Source organism: Microtus pennsylvanicus, chromosome 6 (genome assembly GCF_037038515.1).
Source record: "Microtus pennsylvanicus isolate mMicPen1 chromosome 6, mMicPen1.hap1, whole genome shotgun sequence".
Lineage (NCBI taxonomy): Eukaryota > Metazoa > Chordata > Mammalia > Rodentia > Cricetidae > Microtus > Microtus pennsylvanicus.
In genome coordinates this window covers 86,770,048-86,790,934 of record NC_134584.1, presented here as the reverse complement: position 1 = coordinate 86,790,934, position 20,887 = coordinate 86,770,048, and the positions used below count along the sequence as shown (strand labels likewise).

Below are 20,887 nucleotides of genomic sequence, written 5' to 3'. Positions count from 1 at the left end.
GCATGTTTGAGATGGCTTCCTAGAACTCAGCTGCCATCTTGAAATGGTTTTCAACAACCTGGACTCCATTTTGGAATGGCTGCCCAGACCTAAGGGGTCATTTTGGAATGGCTATCTAGAACCTGGGTACCATCTTGGCGTGCACCACCATCACCAGGCCTGGGTACCAACTTGCAATGGCCCCTAAACCCTAGAATGTCACCTTGGGATGACGGTAAGAATTTACAGTCATCTTAGAATGGCTGCCCTGTTCTCTAGCACCACCACAAAGTGGGTGCTAGCTTGGAATGGTAACTCAGAACTTGGGTGCCATCTTAAAATGGTTGCCATTTTAAAATGGTCACTCAGAAATTAGGAGCCATATTTGAAACTGCCACCTATCATCAGGGTGCCATTGTGGAGTGGTGCAATAGTATATAATCTTTCTGAGGGCAGGGCATCCTAGGAGCTTTGGGAGGACAGAGACACATAGAAGTAGGCCACCAGGTGTATGGTGAGGAGCCTTGGGGAACAGGTGGGATGGGATCTCATGCACACTTGCTTTCTGATTGTCTTTTCAGGGGCACCCCAAAGAGACAACATGTAGGGGGGTTGTGGGTAGGGAGATGAGATGTCCCCAGAGGCAGGAATACCAGAAGCAGCACAGCAAGAGGCCACCTCCTTGCTGTGGGAGGAGTGGAAGGTGGCTTTGGTCCCTTCCTTCCTTCCTTAATGGTGATAGCATGCACAAAGCCAGTTGCAGCGCCACTGGGTATACCCTGCCCACCCCCCACACCCACTGGCCCACAGCTCTCATTCCCGTCTCAGAACTCCGGAATGCGACCCACATCTGACAGCGGGACTCAGACTTGGGGTGGGGAGCCTTGCATGGAGACTTACGTGAAGGCAAAGGCCACCAGGGCCCCACTGACCACTATGAAGTCCAGAATGTTCCAGAGGTCACGGAAGTAGGCCCCCTGATGCAAGACAAGGCCCAGGTCGATCATCTAGAGGGAGAGAAGAGTTTGTTCAGAGCCCCCAACCCTTCAGTAGGATAATACCCTCCTGGGATGACAGGTGGTCCTTCTGAGGAAAGGGAGCCTGACCTGACTCTGAAGCCCTCAAGAACAAGCATCAGAGTGTGCTCTGCCTGAACCCCACAGGAGATCATGGAGGAAGCCTTGTACACTGTATTTGGAGCTTCCCAAGACTCTACCTCTTACTTCTGCTGTGATCTGTGGTTCCTGCCCTCGTCATGGCCTACTTGGTCCCTGACAATCCCCTCATCTGTCATCTGAGGGTGCTCGAGAGTGCTCATGCAGAGTCCCAGAGCTCTCCACAGCTCTCACTTTCTTTGATGTGTACACTAAAGTCCTTTCCTGCCCTCCCCGCTCCTTCCTCCCTCTCTCCACCACTCTGTCTGGTGAATTCCCCTCACACACACTCAGCACATCTACTCTTGGATTGAGCTTTTTTCTTCTCAAAGGGTCTGTGGATGTCCCCAGTACTGTTCTTACCTTGATCACCATCTCAAAGGTAAACACGCCTGTGAAAACATAGTCAAAATACCGCAGCACCTGCACGGACAAAAAAAGGCCAAGGAACCCAATCACAGGCTTGCTCAACTCCTAGTAAGTCTACCAGTTGCCCACTGGGGTGTGGGAACACTGAAAATTCCCCAGAAGCACAGCTTCCACCCAGGAGCCACTCCCAGGCACGTTGTGAACCAAAGTGTCCAGCAGATGGTGGCAAATCCTACCGATTTACCCTGCTGAGGGCTGGCCACCAAGAGTGCCTGTTTCAAGTACTCCAAGCAGCCAGTGGACTAAGAGGGCCTTGGAGGAGTCCATTCCACCGTCGGGGTGACTGTCCTTGAGGTGATGGGGTAGATGGGCCAGTGTCCACACTCAGGGCTTTCCTGTTTCCAGGAGTATCTTCTAAATGCTGGGGCCACCTGGCCATCTGGTTCTCTTTCACTTTGAGGGCACCACTCAGTCTGGAATGATGGACCCTCCCCTCACTCTCTCCACCATCCTGCCCAGAGTTGGGCTCTAGTTGTTTCTGTCTGGATTAGTAAAAATGGCCTCTGTCCCTGCTTCTAGCTCCAGGAACCACATAGAACACCTTGGGTGGTGTGTGGTGGGGAGGCAGGAGCTACAGGTTCAAGGGCTGATAATTACTGAACATGACCAGCAGAGGGTGCTTATGACCACCCGAGTCAGGCTCCCGCCTCCCTTAGGATTAAGAGTCCCGCTAGTCATACAATGGGACTGCAGGGGTGGCTCAGAGGCAAATGTCTGTCTCGTCTGTTGTTTCAGATGGGGAGCAGAGCCAGGACTCACGTTGTTGCGGGGCGCGTTGGGCTGCACAGGATCCTCGGCGGCCAGCGCTATGCTGCTCATGGCAATGACCATGAGGATGCACATCTCGAAGTAGCGCAGGTTCAGGATGTAATGGCACAGCCGGCGAAGGCTGTGGGAGGAGCAGGGAGCCACTCAGATTGCAGGCTCTTGGGCCCTTCCCCTCAGCTCACCAACACGTCCAATTCCATTGCCCCACCCAGAACCCAGACCATCTGTCAAGGACTCTCCACGGGGCGCTGGGTGGGTCCCATAGTTCAGTGCAGCTGGAAACCCTCAGCTACCTGAGACAGTCATGTTGCCTGTGGAAGAGTTCCTACCCTCCAAACAACTGAACTACTTGGTTCCGAAGCTAGTGGAATCACTACTACTAATGATTCTGCAGGACATAGAAAGACTTCACTTTTATTCTTTTAGTTATTTATTTATTATTTATCTGTGTGGGGGATGGTGGCAGTGCCAAAGCTTGCCTGTACAGAGCAAAGGACAATTTGTGAGAGTTGATTCTGTGGGTCCTGGGAACTGAACTCAGGTTGGCAGGCTTCGCAGCCTCTCTATCCACGGAGCCATTTCAAGGCTAGGTTTTCCATGTGTGAAATATTCTAGTGTCTAAAAAAAGAAACTGAGAGTAGTGTTTCCTGTCAGTAATCTGAGCCAGGGAGGATGTGGCTGAGGAATCACTAAGAGTTCAGGACATCTGGACTATGTTATGAGTTCAGGGCCAGTGTGGTCAGAGTCAGATCTGGTCTGAAAACAAATTGCACACACTCAACACACACACACATACAGGACAAAATACACACATCAGCAAATCACACACACTAAAAACAAGACACACACACACACAAATACAACATTAACAATACATGTGCAAAACAAAACAAAAGACAAGGGCCAGTGAGCTGTAAAGGTGCTCTCCCTGCTAACCTGTGCCCAGTGTCCGATCCCTGGGACCCACATGGAGATGGAAAGAGAACAATGACTCCAGGGTCTCCTGGCCTCCACACAGGAGCCATGGCAAACACACACACACACACACACACACACACACACACACACACACACACACCAATGATAAATAAAATTAAAAACAAAACTCAAAACAAATCCCATCACTTCCACCACGAGCAGAAAACCTGAGCTGTGGCTTAGCTGGCAGAGTGCTTGCCTAGCACGCACAAAGCCTAATCCACCCCAGGACCACCCCCAAAAAGCAAAACCTGTGCTGTTAGAAGCAGCCTGTTCTGGCTCAAGCCTCACCCGCTTTCACTGCACCAATGCTAAGAGGCTATTCTGTAAATTTATAAAGCACTTGAACAATACTCGACAGTAAGTGCCACTTAGACATTTGTTTAGTAAAGGAGAAAACTGAACTTTAGAAAAAAGCTGACATGCAAGGGTCCAGAGTCCACATCTGTGTGGCGCAATGATTATTCACAGAATTCAGAGGCACGACTGCCACACAGGTCATGCAGGTCGTGGACAGCACAAGGCAGCAATTCCTACAGGACACCTGTCCCAGCAGGGCACAGGTCGGTATTACGGCAGTGGTTTCCATCTCACGGCAGGAAGGGGTCTTTTCCAGGGTAGTATGTTATGACAAGTTTTTATCTCCTATGAGTTAAGCAAGAGGGACTACTGAGGGCCTCAAGACTCAAGATGGTGCTGAAGAGAATAATCTGGCACTGCTTCCCCGCCCACCCGAGGAGCCTGGCCAGGCCTCTGCTCCCATACTCACGGGTTGGTGGTGGAGAGGATGAACATGGAGCTGTAGGGCGGCATGGGTTTTGGGCCGTCCTCCCCGGGGTCTGCCTCCTCTTCCTCCTTCTTCTCTTCCTCCTTCTTTGGCAGTGGGTCTGGGTTAGCATTTTTGTTTACTGTTGGAACAAGGATAAACATGGGTTCCTCCTTACCCACAAAGCTCTGGACTCCTGGTCATTCCTGGAGCCAATGCTAAGCATAGGACACTGGGGAAAGAGCTTCCTGTGCACCAGGCGTCACCCGACCCTGTGGGCTTGGTGCCTGTGCCCGCCACCTGACAGAGAAGGGAATCTGGGCACAGGGAAGTAAAGTGGCTAGTCCAAGGTCACACAGCTGCCGGTGAACTGGCCCTAGAATATCAGCTCCCACTCTACAGAGCAATGGTGCCTCCGTTCCCTTAGATTTTCTGATGTGACTAGGACCTGCATGGGGCAGCTGCCCACACAGTAGAGAACTCAGACCCTGTGAGAACACCCAGTTCTGACTGCAGGCTCCACAGCCCTGTGTGGTTGTTTGTGGACAGGCTGAACCTCCCCGGGGGTCTGTTTCTTCATCCGAAAACTAGTAAAATTAGTTTATTATCAAGACCCACCACAGGGAAGTCAGCTGTGGTGGCACACACCTGTAATTCTGCCACCACAGGGAAAGAGAGACAGGAGGGTCACTTCTAGCTTAGGCTTGGGCCACACTAGTGCATGAGCCATCTGGTCACCAGGAGAGAGAAGAGCATGCAAACGCTCCTAAGTGTGTGCTGCAGCGACAGCGGTTCCGAGAGACATAGACACTGGGATAAACAGACATTATCCTTGTTAACAGACATGGGGCCTGGCTGGCCTTAAGGCCACTGCATAGTTAAGGGTGGCCTTGAACTTGTGAACTTCCTACCCCCACCCACCATTACTGTAGGCTGTCTGTGGTGCTGGAGTGTCTAGGCAAGCACTCTACCAACTGGGCCAGGCCCCCAGCTCCTTCCTTGCTCACTGTGCCACTAGACCATTTACAATGATGATGCTTCCAGCTACGCTGTCCCCAGGCCCCCAGTTTCCACTTGGGGATTCCTTTCTCCCCTGTGGTAGTGTGGGCTCTGTGGAGGGAAGGTAGAGTATGGAGCATGGCCACAGGCCAAGTCCACTGAGGGCTGCACACAGGGTCTAGTGTTTCTTCCTCCCAAGACTGTGAGCAGGGACTGTGGAGAAAACGGCCCAGCAACCCTGCAACTCCTCACCTTGGACCACAGTGTGGTTGAGGGGCGGGCAGGCTGGGGGGATCTCCACCGCCATGTGCTCGGGTTTCCTGGCAGTCTTCGCTGAGTTGGGCTGAGTGCTGCTGGGGTTGGTGACGATAAGGCTGTTCTCGGGGGTCTTGGGGGGGCCGGGGTTGGACGGGTTGCCCGGGTTGTTGGGCGTCCTGCGGCTGGCAGCGTTCTGGGGGTTGGTGGCCAAGGTGGGACCAGGGTTGGTGCTGTTCCCGATCTTGGTGGGGCTTGGGGGAAGGCCACTGTGGCCCAGGCTGTCGTGGGGACTGACAGGCTCCCCGGTGGCCAACTTGTTATTCTTCATGTTGTCAAGGTCCTCGGCCAGTGGCAAGTCCTGGCGGCCCAGGTCCTGCTGGATTGGCCTGGTGGTGGACAGGTTGGGACCAGACATGGGGACCCCGGAGCCCTGGTTCTCTCTAAGGAGAGGATCAAAGTGGAAGAGTGCAGAACTGGTTAGGATCGGCACTGCAGCTGCTGGGACCAATACACAGGCCCACAGCACGGCCCAGGACAGTCTGCTGCACTACCCAGCTCATGTGAGGCCCTGAGCGCCATCCACCCCGAAAGGAAAGAAAAAGCAATCATTTCCTGATTCTACACTTCACAGAGCGCTGCACAGCTCCAGGCAGGTCAAATGGTTATGAACTCTCGTGAACTTTCTGTATGCTGAGGAGGAGCTCAGGGCCTCACACAGGCTGTGGTAACCCTCTAACGCTGAGACACACCCACACCCCTCACTGGGGGATTCTAGGCAGGGGCTCTACCTCTGACTCACACCCCCGGTTCTACTGGGGAAGTTTTGCTAGCCTAGTGTGCAAAGCCCAAGTATAAATTTCCAGTTAACAGTTTGCTTTTTGAGATAGGATTTCTCTGCATAGCCATGGATGTCATGGAACTCACTCTGTAGACCAGGCTGGCCTTAAACTCCCAGAGAACCACCTGTTTCTGCCTCCTGAGTGCTGGGATTAAACGTGTGTACCACCATACCCAGCTCAATTTCCAGTTATTTTTAATTCTTAAATATCTTTAAGGAAGATTCAGATGATACACAAAACTGAAGTTGGGCCCTGTCCCAGTGTCCAAGACAGGTGTTCTCCCTTGTGGTACCCTGCTGAGACCTAGAGACTGTTCTAGACCATAAAACAGCACCCACTCACTGCCTGCTTCCTGACTGCCCCTCCTCTGCACACTTCCTGATACAGTTCCTGACTGCCCCCAATACTTCATGCATTACAGCACCTGAAATGGGTAACAAGATCGGCTCCATTTAACAGAGTAGGAAACTGAGGCAGAGGGGAAGACATTTGTCCCTCATGAACCAGCTCAGAAGGGACTAAGCTGGAATCTGGTCCTATCTAGAAACCTTTAGCTCCAGCGTCACTCAGCAAAGAAAACAGGTGGTGAACAAAGTGGAGGTGTTGAGGTGTGTGTTAAAGAATCAGAATTCTATGCTATACAGGGAGAGTGAGCCAGGAAACCCACAACTGCAGTAACCCTCCTTGTTCCAGAATTGCCATGGTGACAGATGCAGCTGGAACTAGGCTGCTAACAGCTGACCCCGACTGGTCAGGACTAGGAGTGCAGATGTTCGGGAGCTCACAGGTTTCTACCAGGAGTCTAGAGCTTGGGCCTCACTTGGACCCGTGGGGGAACCTGAGTTTGGCAACTACTGAAGGTGCAGGAATCGTGTTCTGGTGCACGCTTCAGAGGGAAAGAGAACTGTGAGTGTAGAAACGGGAGTAGGGATAAGCAGAACAGGAAAAATGACACTGCCAACATCCCAACAATGAAACACATGGGCGGGGCTCTGGGACAGGCCAGAGGACAGCCTATGGGAAGGAAGAGTTCATGCAGATCACAGGAGCACCTAGCTCTCTAAAACAGAATCAAAATTTGAATCACCCCCCACCTCCCACCCTCAAGACAGGGTTTCTCTGTGTAGCACTGGCTGTCCTGGAATTTGCTCCATAGACCAGGCTGGCCTTAAACTCACAGAGATCTGTGGCCTCTGTCCCCTATGTGCTGGAATTAAAGGCGTGGGCCACCATGCCTGGCTGAGAATCAATGTCTTTTAAACAGTTTTACTCAGAGGTCTAGGTTAGCTCCAAACTTATGGCAGTCCTCCTGCCTCAGCTTTCTGGGTGCAGGTTTCTAGGCATGCACCACCATACCCAGTTCTAAGGTTTTTGATGTCTACCTCGGAGAGAGCCTCAGTATTACTAATAATATGGTATAAACACTCTGAGTGCTCACACGATGCTAAAACACGATATGGCCTTTTGTTGTTTATTTTGAGACAAGGTTTCTCTAGGTATCCCTGGCTGGCCTAGAACTTTCTAATATAGACCAGACTGGTCCTGAACCCACAAAGATCCACCTACTTCTGTCTTCTGAGTGCTGGGAGTGCACCATCATGCCTAGCGAACTGATATATTTGTACGGAGGTTTATCTTTCCACACTACAGATTCTGCATCTGGGGACTGAACTGACGGACCTGTTAGTGCCTGTGCGTCTGTGTGCCACCTGAGAATCTGAGAGCCATGAGAGAGCATCAGATCCCGTGGACCTGGAGTTACAGAAGGTGGTGAATCTCCATGTAGGCTGTTGGGGACTGAACCTGAGTCTTCCATGCAAGCAGAAAGTGATCCTAAGCGCTGAGCTCTCTCCAGACCCAAGATTGAAAATATCTTGAAAAAAACAAAAACAAAACTGATACAGACTTTCCCCTCACCTCTTTCCTAAAGAATACAGAATATATAGCTGGGTAGTGGTGCGCGCCTTTAATCCCAGCAACCTCTGAGTTCAAGGCCAGCCTGGTCTACAGAGTGAGTTCCAGGACAGTCAGGGCTACACAGAGAAACCCTGTGTCAAAGAAGAAAATACAGAATATATCAATGATTTTACCCAGTACTGGTCCCTGCATGCCGCAACAAGAATGTGCTCACTGGGGCAACAGGGGCATTGCTGGTGTGGGGGTGACCACTGCTTACTGACTGAATTTGAGGGCTGTCCCACAGTAGAGAATTCATGCCTAGTACTGTAAACCTGGTGAGTGTGGAGGTCATAGGCTCTAGAAGGGAACCTACAGTTGTTATTTTGTTAAATGGCCACATCGTCAATCTGCTTTCTAAATTTTGTTTGAAAAATAGAGTCGAATAGCTGCCCATAGAGCGCTTGCACTGCATCAGAAATTCCAAGTTACCTGGAGATGATCTGAATGAAGCCCACAGAGGATGAGTCTGGGTTCCATGTCGCTACTATGCTGTTTTATAGATGGAGCCCAAACCTGTAGATTTTGGTATCCCAGAGGGCCTCCGAATGACCCCTAAAGACATCCAAAAATGGCCAAACAGAACTGCTACTAATTCTATAATTCCATCATGCTGACATTTACTGAGTACTTGTTGGCTCAGTATCTCTCAACACAGTTCATGTTTCTGTTTAAACCTGTACATTTTACCCTACTGTTCACCCCATCTGAAGAAATGGGAACCAGAAAAGTAAAGTGACGTATTGAAAGTCACACAGCCAGGCAGGGATGGGCAGGCGTATTGAGAGTCCCTGCATTGCAGCCCCAGGTTCTTTCGACATTTAGAGACTTTCAAAAACTCCTCCTGCAGGGATAGGGTGCAGCTCAGTTAATAAGGGTGCTTGCCTAGTGTGGTGAACAAAGCCTTGGGTTCCATCACCAGCACCAAATAAACCTTGATGTGGCAGTATATGTCTGTAATCCCAGCAAGCAGGAAGACCAGTTACAGTGAGGTCCTATCTCAGAACAGCAGAAAACCCTCCTCCTGGAACATTTTTAGGGTCAGCCATTCTGTCCTCATCACTCTGCCTCTTTTGGTACAGCAGCAGCAGACACAATACAGGGACAAAGCCCCTCCTCACATCTTTGGTTCTTCCTTACCCTCGTAAGGGACCCAGAGTCCTTCTAACCCATCTCTGGCCCTTTGCCCCCTTTCCTCATATCCTGTAAGTTGGCTGTCCTCTGAGTGATTCCAGGACCTTAACATGTACCATTCTTACTCGAAATGCTCCATTTTTCTCTAGCTGCTCTTCTTGTGGTCTGGCCCATCTTGGTCATGTTTCTCAGAATGTCTCTGCTATGGTTTTAATGTGTTTGCTCCATCTACTGAGAAACCTAATCCCTAAATTTGTCTGATGATGGTATTTGGAGGTAAGTGGGGGCTAGATAAGGTCTCAAGGGCAGGGTCCCCATGATGGATGAGTGTCACTCTGAGAGAAAGAAGAGACTAGAACAGGCCTGATGGCCCTGGGTCACCACGGGAGTCCCTTATTACGTTTGGCTGCAGCAACAAGCCCTCAGAGTGCTGGTGTGCCCTGTGACTCTGCAGCCTCCAGAACAGGAAGCTGGATAAACTTCCACTCTTGCTAAATGAGTAACCAACTGTAGGCATTTGGTTATAGCAGTGTAAATGGATAAACCCAACTCTGTAGGCCCCACCACCTGCAGCTACTGGTTGGAGTTCAGTCTGGTCTAGAATACAGCTGACCCTTCTCATACTTCACTGAGCAGAGGGAAACACCCAGGAGAAAAAACTCTAGGGAAAGAATGATTAGGAACAATGGTGTTTAAGGGAGCACCGTGCAGACAGAGGTAGTGATACAATCGAGGGGTGCTGTGGGCACTAGGAGTGGGAAGGAAGAATGCGAGTCAGTATCCATGACTAGGACCAGCCCTCCAGAAGGAGTCTTCCCTCCTTCTCCTCACCCAATCCTCTCACCTCTCACCCCCCTCTCTGATACAGGATTTTCCTGTGTATCCCAGGCTGACCTGAACTTGTGACCCCCCCCCCACCTTCCTGGTAGTGATTTTTGTCTACAGACCCTTGTCTAAACTCATTTGGTTGAGAACCCCACTACTCAGTATGCGGTCCTGGGACCTGCACTGGGCTCCTCTTGTTAGGAACATAGTCTCATGGCTTCATTGAAGCCTGAGTCCCACCCAGTCACGAGCTGTGTCACACAGGCTAGTAAGACGCCTGACACCTCAGGACCCACACAGCAGAAGAAAAAGCTGACTCTGGTAGCTTGTACAAATGCCCCTTTCCCATAGGCTGGGGTCAGATTTTGTACACCCTTCAAGAATCCAGTGTGATGCTCTCATAGCAATATGAAGAAAGATCAAGAGGACATTAAATTATTATTATTATGGATGTAGCACAGGGTAGTCTCAAACTCACTATGTAGTCAAGGCTGGCCTTGAAGTTCAGATCCTCCTGTCCCACTTCCCAAGTACTGGGATCATAGGAACGACACCACACTTGACTTGAGGACAGTATTTTATAACAGATGTCGCTATCAACTCAGAAGTCCCTGGGCTCTCTACAGAGAGTCCCTTTATGGGCTTCCATGAAACATTACAAAATGTTACGAGAAAGATAAGAAAAATCAGCTACTGGTGGCCTGCTGTCTGAGAGATCAGACCTCCCCTCCCCCATCAAGTAAGCAAAGGACTGGCAAAATAACAGTCGCAGACGCTTCGCACACATTAGTGCCTATGTGAGCCCCTGGCAGAGGTGACTGATTTAATTCTAGCAACGACTTGGTCATTTCTGGGGAGTTCGATCATCAGGTGAGAACACTGATGCCAAGAACTTCACTGGGCTCTTAACTGTTAAGCCATCTCTCCAGCCCCTTCTTGTCTTTTCTTTTTTTTTTTTTTTGTTTGTGTCTGATTTTGAAACAAGGCTACTAGATGGGCGGTGATGGCGCACGCCTTTAATCCCAGCACTCGGGAGGCAGAGGCAGGCAGATCTCTGTGAGTTTGAGACCAGCCTGGTCTACAAGAGCTAGTTCCAGGACAGGCTCCAAAGCTACAGAAACCCTGTCTCGAAAAACCAAAAAAGAACACACTAATTCAAGAGTAAACAGCAAGTAATGAAAAAGCTACACGAATCTGGTGGAGACTATGGGCTCTCCCTAACGCCTGTGTAAAACGCACAATGCCTTAGTCCTCTAGCCGTTTTGGAAGCCAAGACGGCAGGACCCTAGACTTTTTATATATAATGCTGGGATGGGATGTAGTTCAGTAGTAGAGTCCCTGCCTAGAATCCTGCAGTAAAAGGCCTGAGGGCGTGACTCAGCAGTAGGGGGCCAGCCTAGAGTCCTCCAGTGAGGAGCTGGGGTGTAGCTCAGTGATAGAACGCTAGCCTAGAATTCCCCTGTGACAGGCTGGCTCTGCTGTAGAGTGCAACCTAAAATCCTTCACTGAGGGGCATAGCTCTGTTGTGGACTCTTGTATATGAGACCCTGGGTTCATCCCAGCACACAACTACATCTGTTTCCCCATCTGCTAACCCCGGCTGTGGCCGCTGGGTACATCCCCACGGCTTCCGGTATTCTGGGCCTGGTGACTGTCACCCTATCTACTGGGGAAACTTCTCGGCCCGGCCTGGAGTGAAGTCCAACTGGGCATATCCCTCCCGAAGCCCACTCACTTCCTGCGTCGGTGCCTGCGTTCCCTGTCGTCGTGGGCTGGCGGCCCGTGTCGATGTCGCCGCCTGCGCTCCCCGTCGTCGCCATCGCCGTCAGCAGCACGAGCCGGCCTGGTGGCATCGCGGGGACGAGGCCTGCGCTCCGGCCTGTCTTCGGGTTCGTCCCCGGGCCGGCGGCGAGCGCGGTGACGGCGAGGCTCCCCGTCCGCCCCAGGCCTGTGCACGTGGCGGCGAGGCGCGTCCCCGGCCTTGACGTGCTCGGCGTCCGCGTCCCAGGGCGCGTGCTCGCGAGGCGGCACGTGCTCGCGCTGCTGCGGCTCGCTCTCGCGGCCATACGGGCCTTCCCGGCCAGGCGCGCGCTCAGGGCTCCCGGCCCAGGCGCGCCGCGCGTCGGGGTCCCGCGCGCTCTCGCGGGGTCGCGCGGTCGGGCGCAGCGCGTCGGGCGCGCGGCTCTTGTTGGTATTGTTGTTGCGGTTCTCCTGCGGGTCCACCACGAGCGGCCGGTCCAGATGCGTCTTGACGTCGGGCCGCAGCGGGCGCGCGTAGGCGGTGGGCCAGCGCTCAGCCGCGTCCCCATACAGCGCCTCGCGGCTGGCCAGCAGGTTCTGCTTGCGCATCTCGCTGGTGCGCTGCTCCCACACGGACTTGGCGGGCTTCTGGTTCTTCTGCTGCTCCTTCCTGCAAGGCACGAAGGGGGCTGCTTGCCGTGCTGTGCGGCTGTGTGTGAAGGTGGTCGGATAGCGAGGGCTGCGCCCCCCCCCCCAGGGTTCTTTCAACTTTATAAATTGATGTATATGCATTTGAATGTGAGTGTGCCCTGGCCAAGGCAAGTGTGTGATAGTTAGAGGACAACTATCTGCAGTCTGTTCTCTTCTTCCACTGTGTAAGCTCCTAGGGACTGAATTCAGGTATGGGGCCTTTACTTAATGGCCCTTTCTTTTTGCTGAGTAGGGGTCAGTTTCCCTCCTCCGCTTCTCCACCGCTGGGAAGACTGGTGTGATTGGTCTGTTGATGGGCTCATAGCCCTGTGCACTGATGAGGAATGACAGAAACTTTAGGAGGCAGGGTCTGCTTGGAGGAAGGTTATTTAGAGCCTACCTCAGGACGGATTGGCGCCTCTCTTTTCTTCTTCTCCAGCACCGTGAGCTGAGCAGTTTGGTTCCATTATGGCTTCATTAAAATGCCCTGCCTCACCACAGGCTCCAGCTGTCTCAGCAGGAGTGCTCCTGCCTAGATTCTACCAGAGAGGGACTGGGTGTGTGACTCACTGGTGAAGGCCTGGCTGCCTACCACGTGTAAGTCCCTGAGTTCCATCCCCAGTGCCAGAATGAATCAATGAATGAATACATAAATAATTTAAATAGTAGTAATAAAGTCAATGTTTGATCCTTTTCTTCAAGTTGTGGCCAGCTGGGGTGCGCAGGTAGGGGTTGTGGACAGCTGGTGTGTGCATGCAGGGGTTGTGGGCAGCTGGGGTGTACAGGAGGGGTTGTGGACAGCTGGGGTGTACAGGAGGGGTTGTGGACAGCTGGAGTGTGCAGGTAGGGGCTGTGGGCAGCTGGGGTGTACAGGTAGGGGTTGTGGGCAGCTGGGGTGTACAGGTAGGGGTTGTGGGCAGTTGGGGTGTACAGGTAGAGGTGGGCAGTTGAGGTGTACAGGTAGGGGTTGTGGGCAGCTGGGGTGTACAGGTAGAGGTGGGCAGTTGAGGTGTACAGGTAGGGGTTGTGGGCAGCTGGGGTGTACAGGTAGAGGTTGTGGGCAGCTGGGGTGTACAGGTAGGGGTTGTGGGCAGCTGGGGTGTACAGGTAGAGGTGGGCAGTTGAGGTGTACAGGTAGGGGTTGTGGGCAGCTGGGGTGTACAGGTAGGGGTTGTGGGCAGCTGGGGTGTACAGGTAGAGGTGGGCAGTTGAGGTGTACAGGTAGAGGTTGTGGGCAGCTGGTGTGTACAGGTAGGGGTTGTGGGCAGCTGGGGTGTACAGGTAGAGGTGGGCAGTTGAGGTGTACAGGTAGGGGTTGTGGGCAGCTGGTGTGTACAGGTAGGGGTTGTGGGCAGTTGGGGTGTGCAGGTAGGGGTTGTAGGCAGTTGAGGTGTACAGGTAGGGGTTGTGGGCAGCTGGTGTGTACAGGTAGGGGTTGTGGGCAGTTGGGGTGTGCAGGTAGGGGTTGTAGGCAGTTGAGGTGTACAGGTAGGGGTTTGGGGCAGCTGGAGAGCTGGAGTGTACAGGTAGGGGTTTGGGGCAGCTGGAGAGCTGGAGTGTACAGGTAGGGGTTTGGGGCAGTTGGGGTGTGCAGGTAGGGGTTGTGGGCAGTTGGGGTGTACAGGTAGGGGTTTGGGGCAGCTGGGGTGTACAGGTAGGGGTTTGGGGCAGCTGGAGAGCTGGAGTGTACAGGTAGGGGTTTGGGGCAGTTGGGGTGTACAGGAGGGGTTGTAGGCAGTTGGGGTGTGCAGGTAGGGGTTGTGGCCAGTTGGGGTGCGTAGGTAGGGGTTGTGGGTAGCTCTGGAGGAAAGCAGTTGGTTGTGCCTGTTTTTGGGGTAGCACTGGCACTATGGAAGCCTGCCCTGCCATAGCCACTTCCCTTGGCCGCCAGGAGGGGTGTGGTTCTGAATGTGGGTGCTTGGGAACCTCCCTTTAAGGAAGACACTTTCACTGTAACTGCCTCTGACCCACCGGCGAATGTCTGCCCCACTTTTAGAATATGGCATGAACACAGCTGCACCACCATCCTGCTTGGTCTCACCTCTTGTGTATGGCCAGCCCAGGGTCTTGATTCTGACCTTCAGCCCACATAACCATCCCCAACCCACAGTCTGTTACCCCAAGAATAACCAGAGGTACCTGTGAACAGGAGAGTCTGGTTTGCTCAAGAACCCTCTACGGCTCTCAGGATCCAGAACCCAAGTTTGCTTGGTGGCCCTCAAGACTTAGCCTACTCTGCTCCCCTCCCCATCTGTCACCTCATCGCTCTTTCCCATCCTGAAACACCCCTGCCTCAGAGCCTTCCCTCTCTCACTGGCTCTCTCACTTCTTTCGAGTTTTGTTTCCTTCTAACCGAGGCCTTGCCTAACAAGTTTGTTTTCTGGATCAGGATCCTACTGTGTCTAGTCTGGACCCAGCTGTCCTTGAACGCACACATACCTGCCTGTCTCTGCCTCCAGAGTGAGGTGTGTGCCACCACACCTGGCTATAAAGTCACAGCTTTGGGGGATGGAGTGAAGCTTGGTGGCCGAGTCCTGGCCTGGGGTGCACACACGGGGCACAGAGGGCAGCAGGGCTCAAATTCCTCACCCACTGACCCTTCCCAGCTGCTTCCTGGAGGCTTCACAGTGTGCCGTTTAATCACGCATCTCACTTCTTATTGTCCTCTCCTGGACTGGAACAGCCACACGAAAGTGCCCGCCCCACCCCACATGGATGCTGTTTTCCCAGCCTCTCCCAGGCTCAGCCCTGACCCTCCCCACATCCTTGCCTGAGTGGCACCCGCGGCTTGGGGACACTTACACAGCTATAGACATGTTGGCCGCAGACAGCGGACTCACTTCTGCTACCTCCTTGGCTTTCTGTAGTGCCAGTTTCTGGTTGGCTGCCTCCTCCTCTTCTTGTTCATCCTAGGAAGTAAACGGGATTCCTGTGCACAAGAACAGGCCTGGGGCTCACTCCCCACCTTGCTGTCAGCGGGGACAAAATCTGCAGTACTGAGAAACAAGTTCCGCCTAGACCTTAACCAACTGGAAATAAGGCCCCCAGTCGGACTGGGTGGTGAAATGTACCCCTGTGTACAGGCTGGCTCTCTAGCCCATTAACCCTTTGTGGCCCTGCTGGTCTGGCTCAGTACTCCCCAGTGCTGGAATAACAGGCTCCTCCTACTGTCTTTTCTATAACTATTTTTTTTTGGTGCTGGGGATTGACCCTGAGGCTTTGCGGCAGCTGGAACAGAGCTGTCAGGGAGCTGCATCCCTAGTCCTGAGTCTGTGGGTGTTCTGTGCTTTTCAGGTTGTTTAAATGCTCTGAACCAGCACCCTCCATCAGGTACTCCAAAGGCATCAGGTACTCCAAAGGCAGAGCCACACAACTGTCAACAGTGGGGGGAAGGCAGCTGCTGGGGTCCTTAAGATCTATTGTCAGCCTGTGGGAAGATGGGGAGAGGGGCGGGCTCTATGCTTAAGTCCATGGCCTAGATGGACCATCTAAGGCTGGATGTGTTGGTGCACGCCTTTAATCACAGCACTCAGGAGGCAGAGGCTGGAAGATCGCTATGAGTTCAAGGCCAGCCTGGTCTAAAGAGCGAGTTCTGGAACAGTCAGGGCTATAAAGTGAGACCCTGTCTCAAGGGAATATATATAGACCCACCAAGAATAGGAGCCCTGGGGTAGCTACAGGGTGGCTAATCCCACCTTCTGAGATCTTCTGGGACCAGGAGTAACCACCTTAAAATCTGTCAGTGACAAGGAGGCGGGGTGCCCCTCTCCAGGCACCATGCCTAGCATAGCTTAGAACCAGGTCCTGGAAGCATCTGCCTCAACAACACTGAAAAAGCCGGCTCCCAGGCCCCTGGCCCCACCTGCACACCCAGGGCTGCCTCCCGGAATCTGCATTTTCTGCAAGTTCCTGGGAGGGCATGGAGCAATTCAGGTTTAAGCATGGTGTGTGCGGTGGAGAAGACCACACGTTTCAGATTCAGACAGCAGGGTTCAAATCCCAGCCTTTCCACTTATTGCTAATGTGACCTTCAACAGGTCTCTCAGCTTCTCTGTGTCTTCTCTTCATCACCTGAACTTCAAGGACTCTCTGATTCACCCCGCTGCACTTTTCTGGCAAACTGTGGTTTTGCAAATGTGTCTGATTCCTGGCCTGTCTCCACAGCCTGGATTCCTGCGCCGAGAGGCCAGGCATCTTAGTGTCATGCACTGCTACGACCCTGGCTTCTAGGCCAGGACTGTGCTCACTGCAGGTGCTCGGTACGTGATTACTGGCTGAGGGATGGCGTACATAAACGGGGCTCCAGGTGCCTTCCCCTGATTGAGGATTACACCTGTGTGAAACATGTACAACCGAAGGGGAAGATGGGGTGTGTAGAGGAATGGCCACCTTCACTTTGGAGCCCATGCTAGCCTCCTGTATCTTGGATGAGCTCTCGGCTGGATCGGCCTGTGGTGACACATGCCAGCCAGCTTTATGGTGGCTGAACTCTTGGCTTCGCGCCTGGGGTGGGAAACTTCCGCTTTTCCCTGATGGAGGTGGGGCCGGGAAATCCTCCCTCCCTCCCTCCTGCCAGGCTCAACAGATGGAGGATTGGCAGTCCTACCTCTGTAGCCCCAGTGTCTGAGGTCTGAGGCACTGGGGATGAGACCGTGAAGCTGAAACTACGAGAGCTCCAGGGAAGAGCCTGCCTGCAAGCGCTGTGTGGTTTTTAATTTTGCAGAGCCAGCTATGACCACAAAGAAGATGCCTTTGTCCTGACACCCATGTCGAGGTCCCACCAAGCATCACCCCTGAGGTCTCTTCCCCCAGGTGGATGCACCCGTCTCTGAGCGCACAGCCTCCACACATCACCCTGTCCAGTTTCCTTTGTGTAGTGCGTATCCTGGCAGTCTTATTCAAGGGCTGGCCCACCGGGGGCCATAAGATGCATTGCTGAAAGCAGTATTACCTCCTAGGCTGCCTTGAGGGGCACATGATACCCCAGATAACTCACTGTCACTGAGCATGAATGAAGACCTGGGCTTCATCTCACCCACGTGGCTTTTCTTCCCACTTTGACATTCTCCCTGTCCCATCTCTTCTCCTCTGTCCTTTGCAGGGTTCTGTCTTTGCTCTCCCAGTTCCTAGTGTATGATACATGCATCTACCCTCCCTGGCCTCAGTTTTTCCACTCCCACTGTGGAGTGAAGATATATGTATACGTATGTGTGTGTGTATGCACACACACACACACTTTTGGGGGGGGAAGGAAGACAGGCTCTTGCTATGTAGCACAGACTATTCTTAAACTTGCAATCCTCCTGCCTCAGTGCTGTGCTCAGAGGCATGCACCACCATGCTGGCTGCACAATGCTTTATGTAGTGGCTGTAGCTGTCATACCATCTTGGACAAGGGAGTTTGCCTTTCTGACTCTCCAAAGGGAGACGGGAGTAGTGCGTGGCACCCAAAGCACCACAGTTCTTTACTGTTGTCTCTTGAAGGCCAGTCTGCGGGAATTTCATCTGGCCAGCCCCTCAGCACATGGTCACAGGTGGTAAATATGCCCTCAGCCCCATTCTGTCCTCCCAGGCAGCTGACCTGAGAGCATCTTGTCTCTTGGCCTCCCATCAACTGTCCCTAGCAGGCTCCATATGGAAGCCAGAGGGAGGGTGCAGTGAGAAGTAGATTCCTGGCCACTGTATCTGAGCCTTGCCATGGTTCTGCATTTCCAGAGGTCCAGCTCTATCTGCGGCCTTATCAAGTCACTCCTTGGCCCGTCCTCTGCTTGGTAGTGGTGCCCATTACCCTGGAACTCCTTATTCCTCAAGCCCGTGGATGCAGCTGGCTATCTGTCCTCAGTAGCCACCTTACCATCTCCTTTCCCTTCTGGGCTGTAAACTGTCTTGATCAGGGATGGCATTGCTCCAGGAGAAGCACCCAATGCTCCCATCCCCAGCAAGAGCCCTGACTCTGTCCGTCCCCACATCCCTCCGCCCCCTGCTGTCATGATCTGCCTGAGCAGGTGGTTACTATGTCCTCCACCTTGGTGAGCTCCTGGGCATTGGCCAGGTTGTCCACTGCGATGGCCAAGAACACATTCAGCAGGGTGTCTGTATGTCAAGTCAGGGAAAGCAGCCGATGGGAGCACTGCCCAGAGCCTGGGCATCTGGGTCCCTCCTCCTCCGCCCACACCCAGTCTGTCCGTGGTCCCCATGAAGGATACAGTTCCCGAAGAGGGTGAGGACGATGAAGTAGATGGAGAACACCATGCCGCCTTGCACACCCCCCTGAGACTTGATCCCATCATACATGACCTCATTCCAATCCTCGCCCGTCAGAATCTGAAAGACAGGGACAGACACACAGCCAAACCCCTCTCAGCCAGCAGCTCATTGGAGCCACAGCTGCAGCCATGATCTGTCAGCCCAAGGTCTTCATCAACCTCATGTGAACTCCCATTTCTGTGCCTGTAACTGGGGGCTCTCAACTTGGTTGTGGGAAATAGGGGACTTGGGTGCCTCATGGCTTGCTGTAATCCTGTCTTCTCTGACGTGACACAAAGGTTTGCTCTAGGCTGTGCGGGTCAGGGCAAAGGCTCAGCTTCCAGGGAGTTGGTATTTGACCCTGTCTCAAATAGACAGACAGACAAACAATACTTTTAAATGGCAGGAGTCCTGGGGATGCAGCCCAGCAGCAGAGTCCTTGCCTAGCTCGTCATCTGGCATGGCTAATGGACTTGTGAGCTGTATGATGTGGGATTCTTGCTAGTGTAAGAAGAAGAAAGAGAGCGAGAGAGGTCTGGGGACGTGGCTCAGTAACAGAGTACTTGCCTAGAATGTATAAACCCTGGGGTTCTTTTCTTTCTTCCTTTTTTTTTCTTTTCAAGACAGGGTTTCTCTGTGTTAGCTCTGGCTGTCCTGAAACTCACTTTGTAGACCAGGCCAGCCTTGAACTCACAGATATCCACCTGCCTCTGCCTCATGAGTGCTGGGATTAAAGGTATGTGCCACCACTGCCTAGCCGAAACCTGGGGTTCTAGCCCCAGGATTGCATAGACCAGGCATGTGACACAAGCCTGTCATCTCAGTGCTGGGGAGGCAGAGGCACGAAGATGAGGAATTCAAGGCCAGCCTTAGCTCTACAGCTAGCATGAGGCTAGCCTGGGGTACATTAGACCCTGTCACACGAAAGGGTAACTTATGGAGCAAGATTCCACTGTGGACATTTTGGGGTTCAGCCTTGTGAGGTGAGGGAGCTAAGGTGTGTGCCCACCCAGGACTGTTCCTGTGGCAATGTACAAAGGCAGGTCACACACTGGGAGTGAACAGCTGGAGCAAAAGGTGGCAGTCCCTCTGACGAGCATGGAGGAGGCACAGGGGGTACCAGGCTTTCTCGTGTGCGCTTGTGCATGTGTGCACGTGCGTGCGCATGTGTGCGTGCACGCCCGCGTGTGTGTGTAAGGTAGGGTTTTGTATAGCTGCCTTCAAACTTCCCAAATAAGGAAGGATGACTTTGAACATCTGATCCTCTTGCTTCCCCCACCTCAGTGCCGGGATGACAGGCATGTGCCACCGTATCTGGCGCCAAAAAGATACCTGAGCAGTGCTCAAATGCTTGAAAAACTTGAGGGTGTGATGTGAGTTCACAGAAGTACAGCACTGAAAGACATATACACCACAATCTTGCTCAGGCTGAAAACTCAGGTTGCCCTGGTGGATGGACTAGCTGATTAGAGGCCGGGGGAGGGGGTGGAGAAGACCCCATGAAGAATGGTGGGGAGAGAGGGACAGTGGTGCAGGCATCTTACATACAGCTGTGATGCTCTGGGGTGTATGATGTGCTGGGCCCCAGGGCCATGCACACTGTCGACATTCTGCCGTGCCACAGTTCCCACCCTAGGTAGATAATCCTCCACAGTTCCCACCCTAGGTAGATAATCATCCACAGTTCCCACCCTAGGTAGATAATCATCCACAGCCTTTAAAAAGCTCTCTCTCTCTCTTCAAAGATATACACATAATTATGTGTATGTGGTGTGTGTCTGTGTGTAGGTTTGTGCACAAATGGAGATGCCCTCAGAGGCCAGAAGAGGGCATCAGATTCCTTGGAGCTGGACTTACAGGTTTTTCCTTCCTTCCTTCCTTCCTTCCTTCCTTCCTTCCTTCCTTCCTTCCTTCCTTCCTTCCTTCCTTCCTTCCTTCCTTCGAGAGCCTAGGCCATCTTCAAACTTAAGTTACACCTATGTATCTTTTAGTGTGTGTGTGTGTGTGCATGCTCACGCATATGCCACAGTGCTAGTGTGGAGGTCAGAAGACAACAGGTAGAAGTCAGTTCTCTCCTTCCACCATGCAAGTCCCAGAGATCAAACCCAACTTGTCAGGCTTGGCAA

The 20,887-nt window shown here is 52.8% G+C and overlaps 1 protein-coding gene across 10 annotated transcripts in view; it reads right to left on the bottom strand.

Annotated features, from left to right (window-relative positions):
- LOC142852178 (voltage-dependent P/Q-type calcium channel subunit alpha-1A) overlaps positions 1-20,887 on the bottom strand; it is a 273,933-nt gene that overhangs the window by 70,283 nt on the left and 182,763 nt on the right. For all 10 annotated transcript variants that reach the window (XM_075976692.1, XM_075976686.1, XM_075976687.1 and 7 more), the window contains 9 exons: positions 18,722-18,839; positions 18,541-18,608; positions 15,318-15,424; positions 11,821-12,495; positions 5,326-5,771; positions 4,078-4,216; positions 2,322-2,451; positions 1,497-1,556; positions 880-986 (listed from right to left, as the gene is read on the bottom strand). In XM_075976692.1, the coding sequence (XP_075832807.1) occupies positions 880-986; positions 1,497-1,556; positions 2,322-2,451; positions 4,078-4,216; positions 5,326-5,771; positions 11,821-12,495; positions 15,318-15,424; positions 18,541-18,608; positions 18,722-18,839 (1,850 nt within the window). The remainder of the gene's footprint in view (positions 1-879; positions 987-1,496; positions 1,557-2,321; positions 2,452-4,077; positions 4,217-5,325; positions 5,772-11,820; positions 12,496-15,317; positions 15,425-18,540; positions 18,609-18,721; positions 18,840-20,887) is intronic.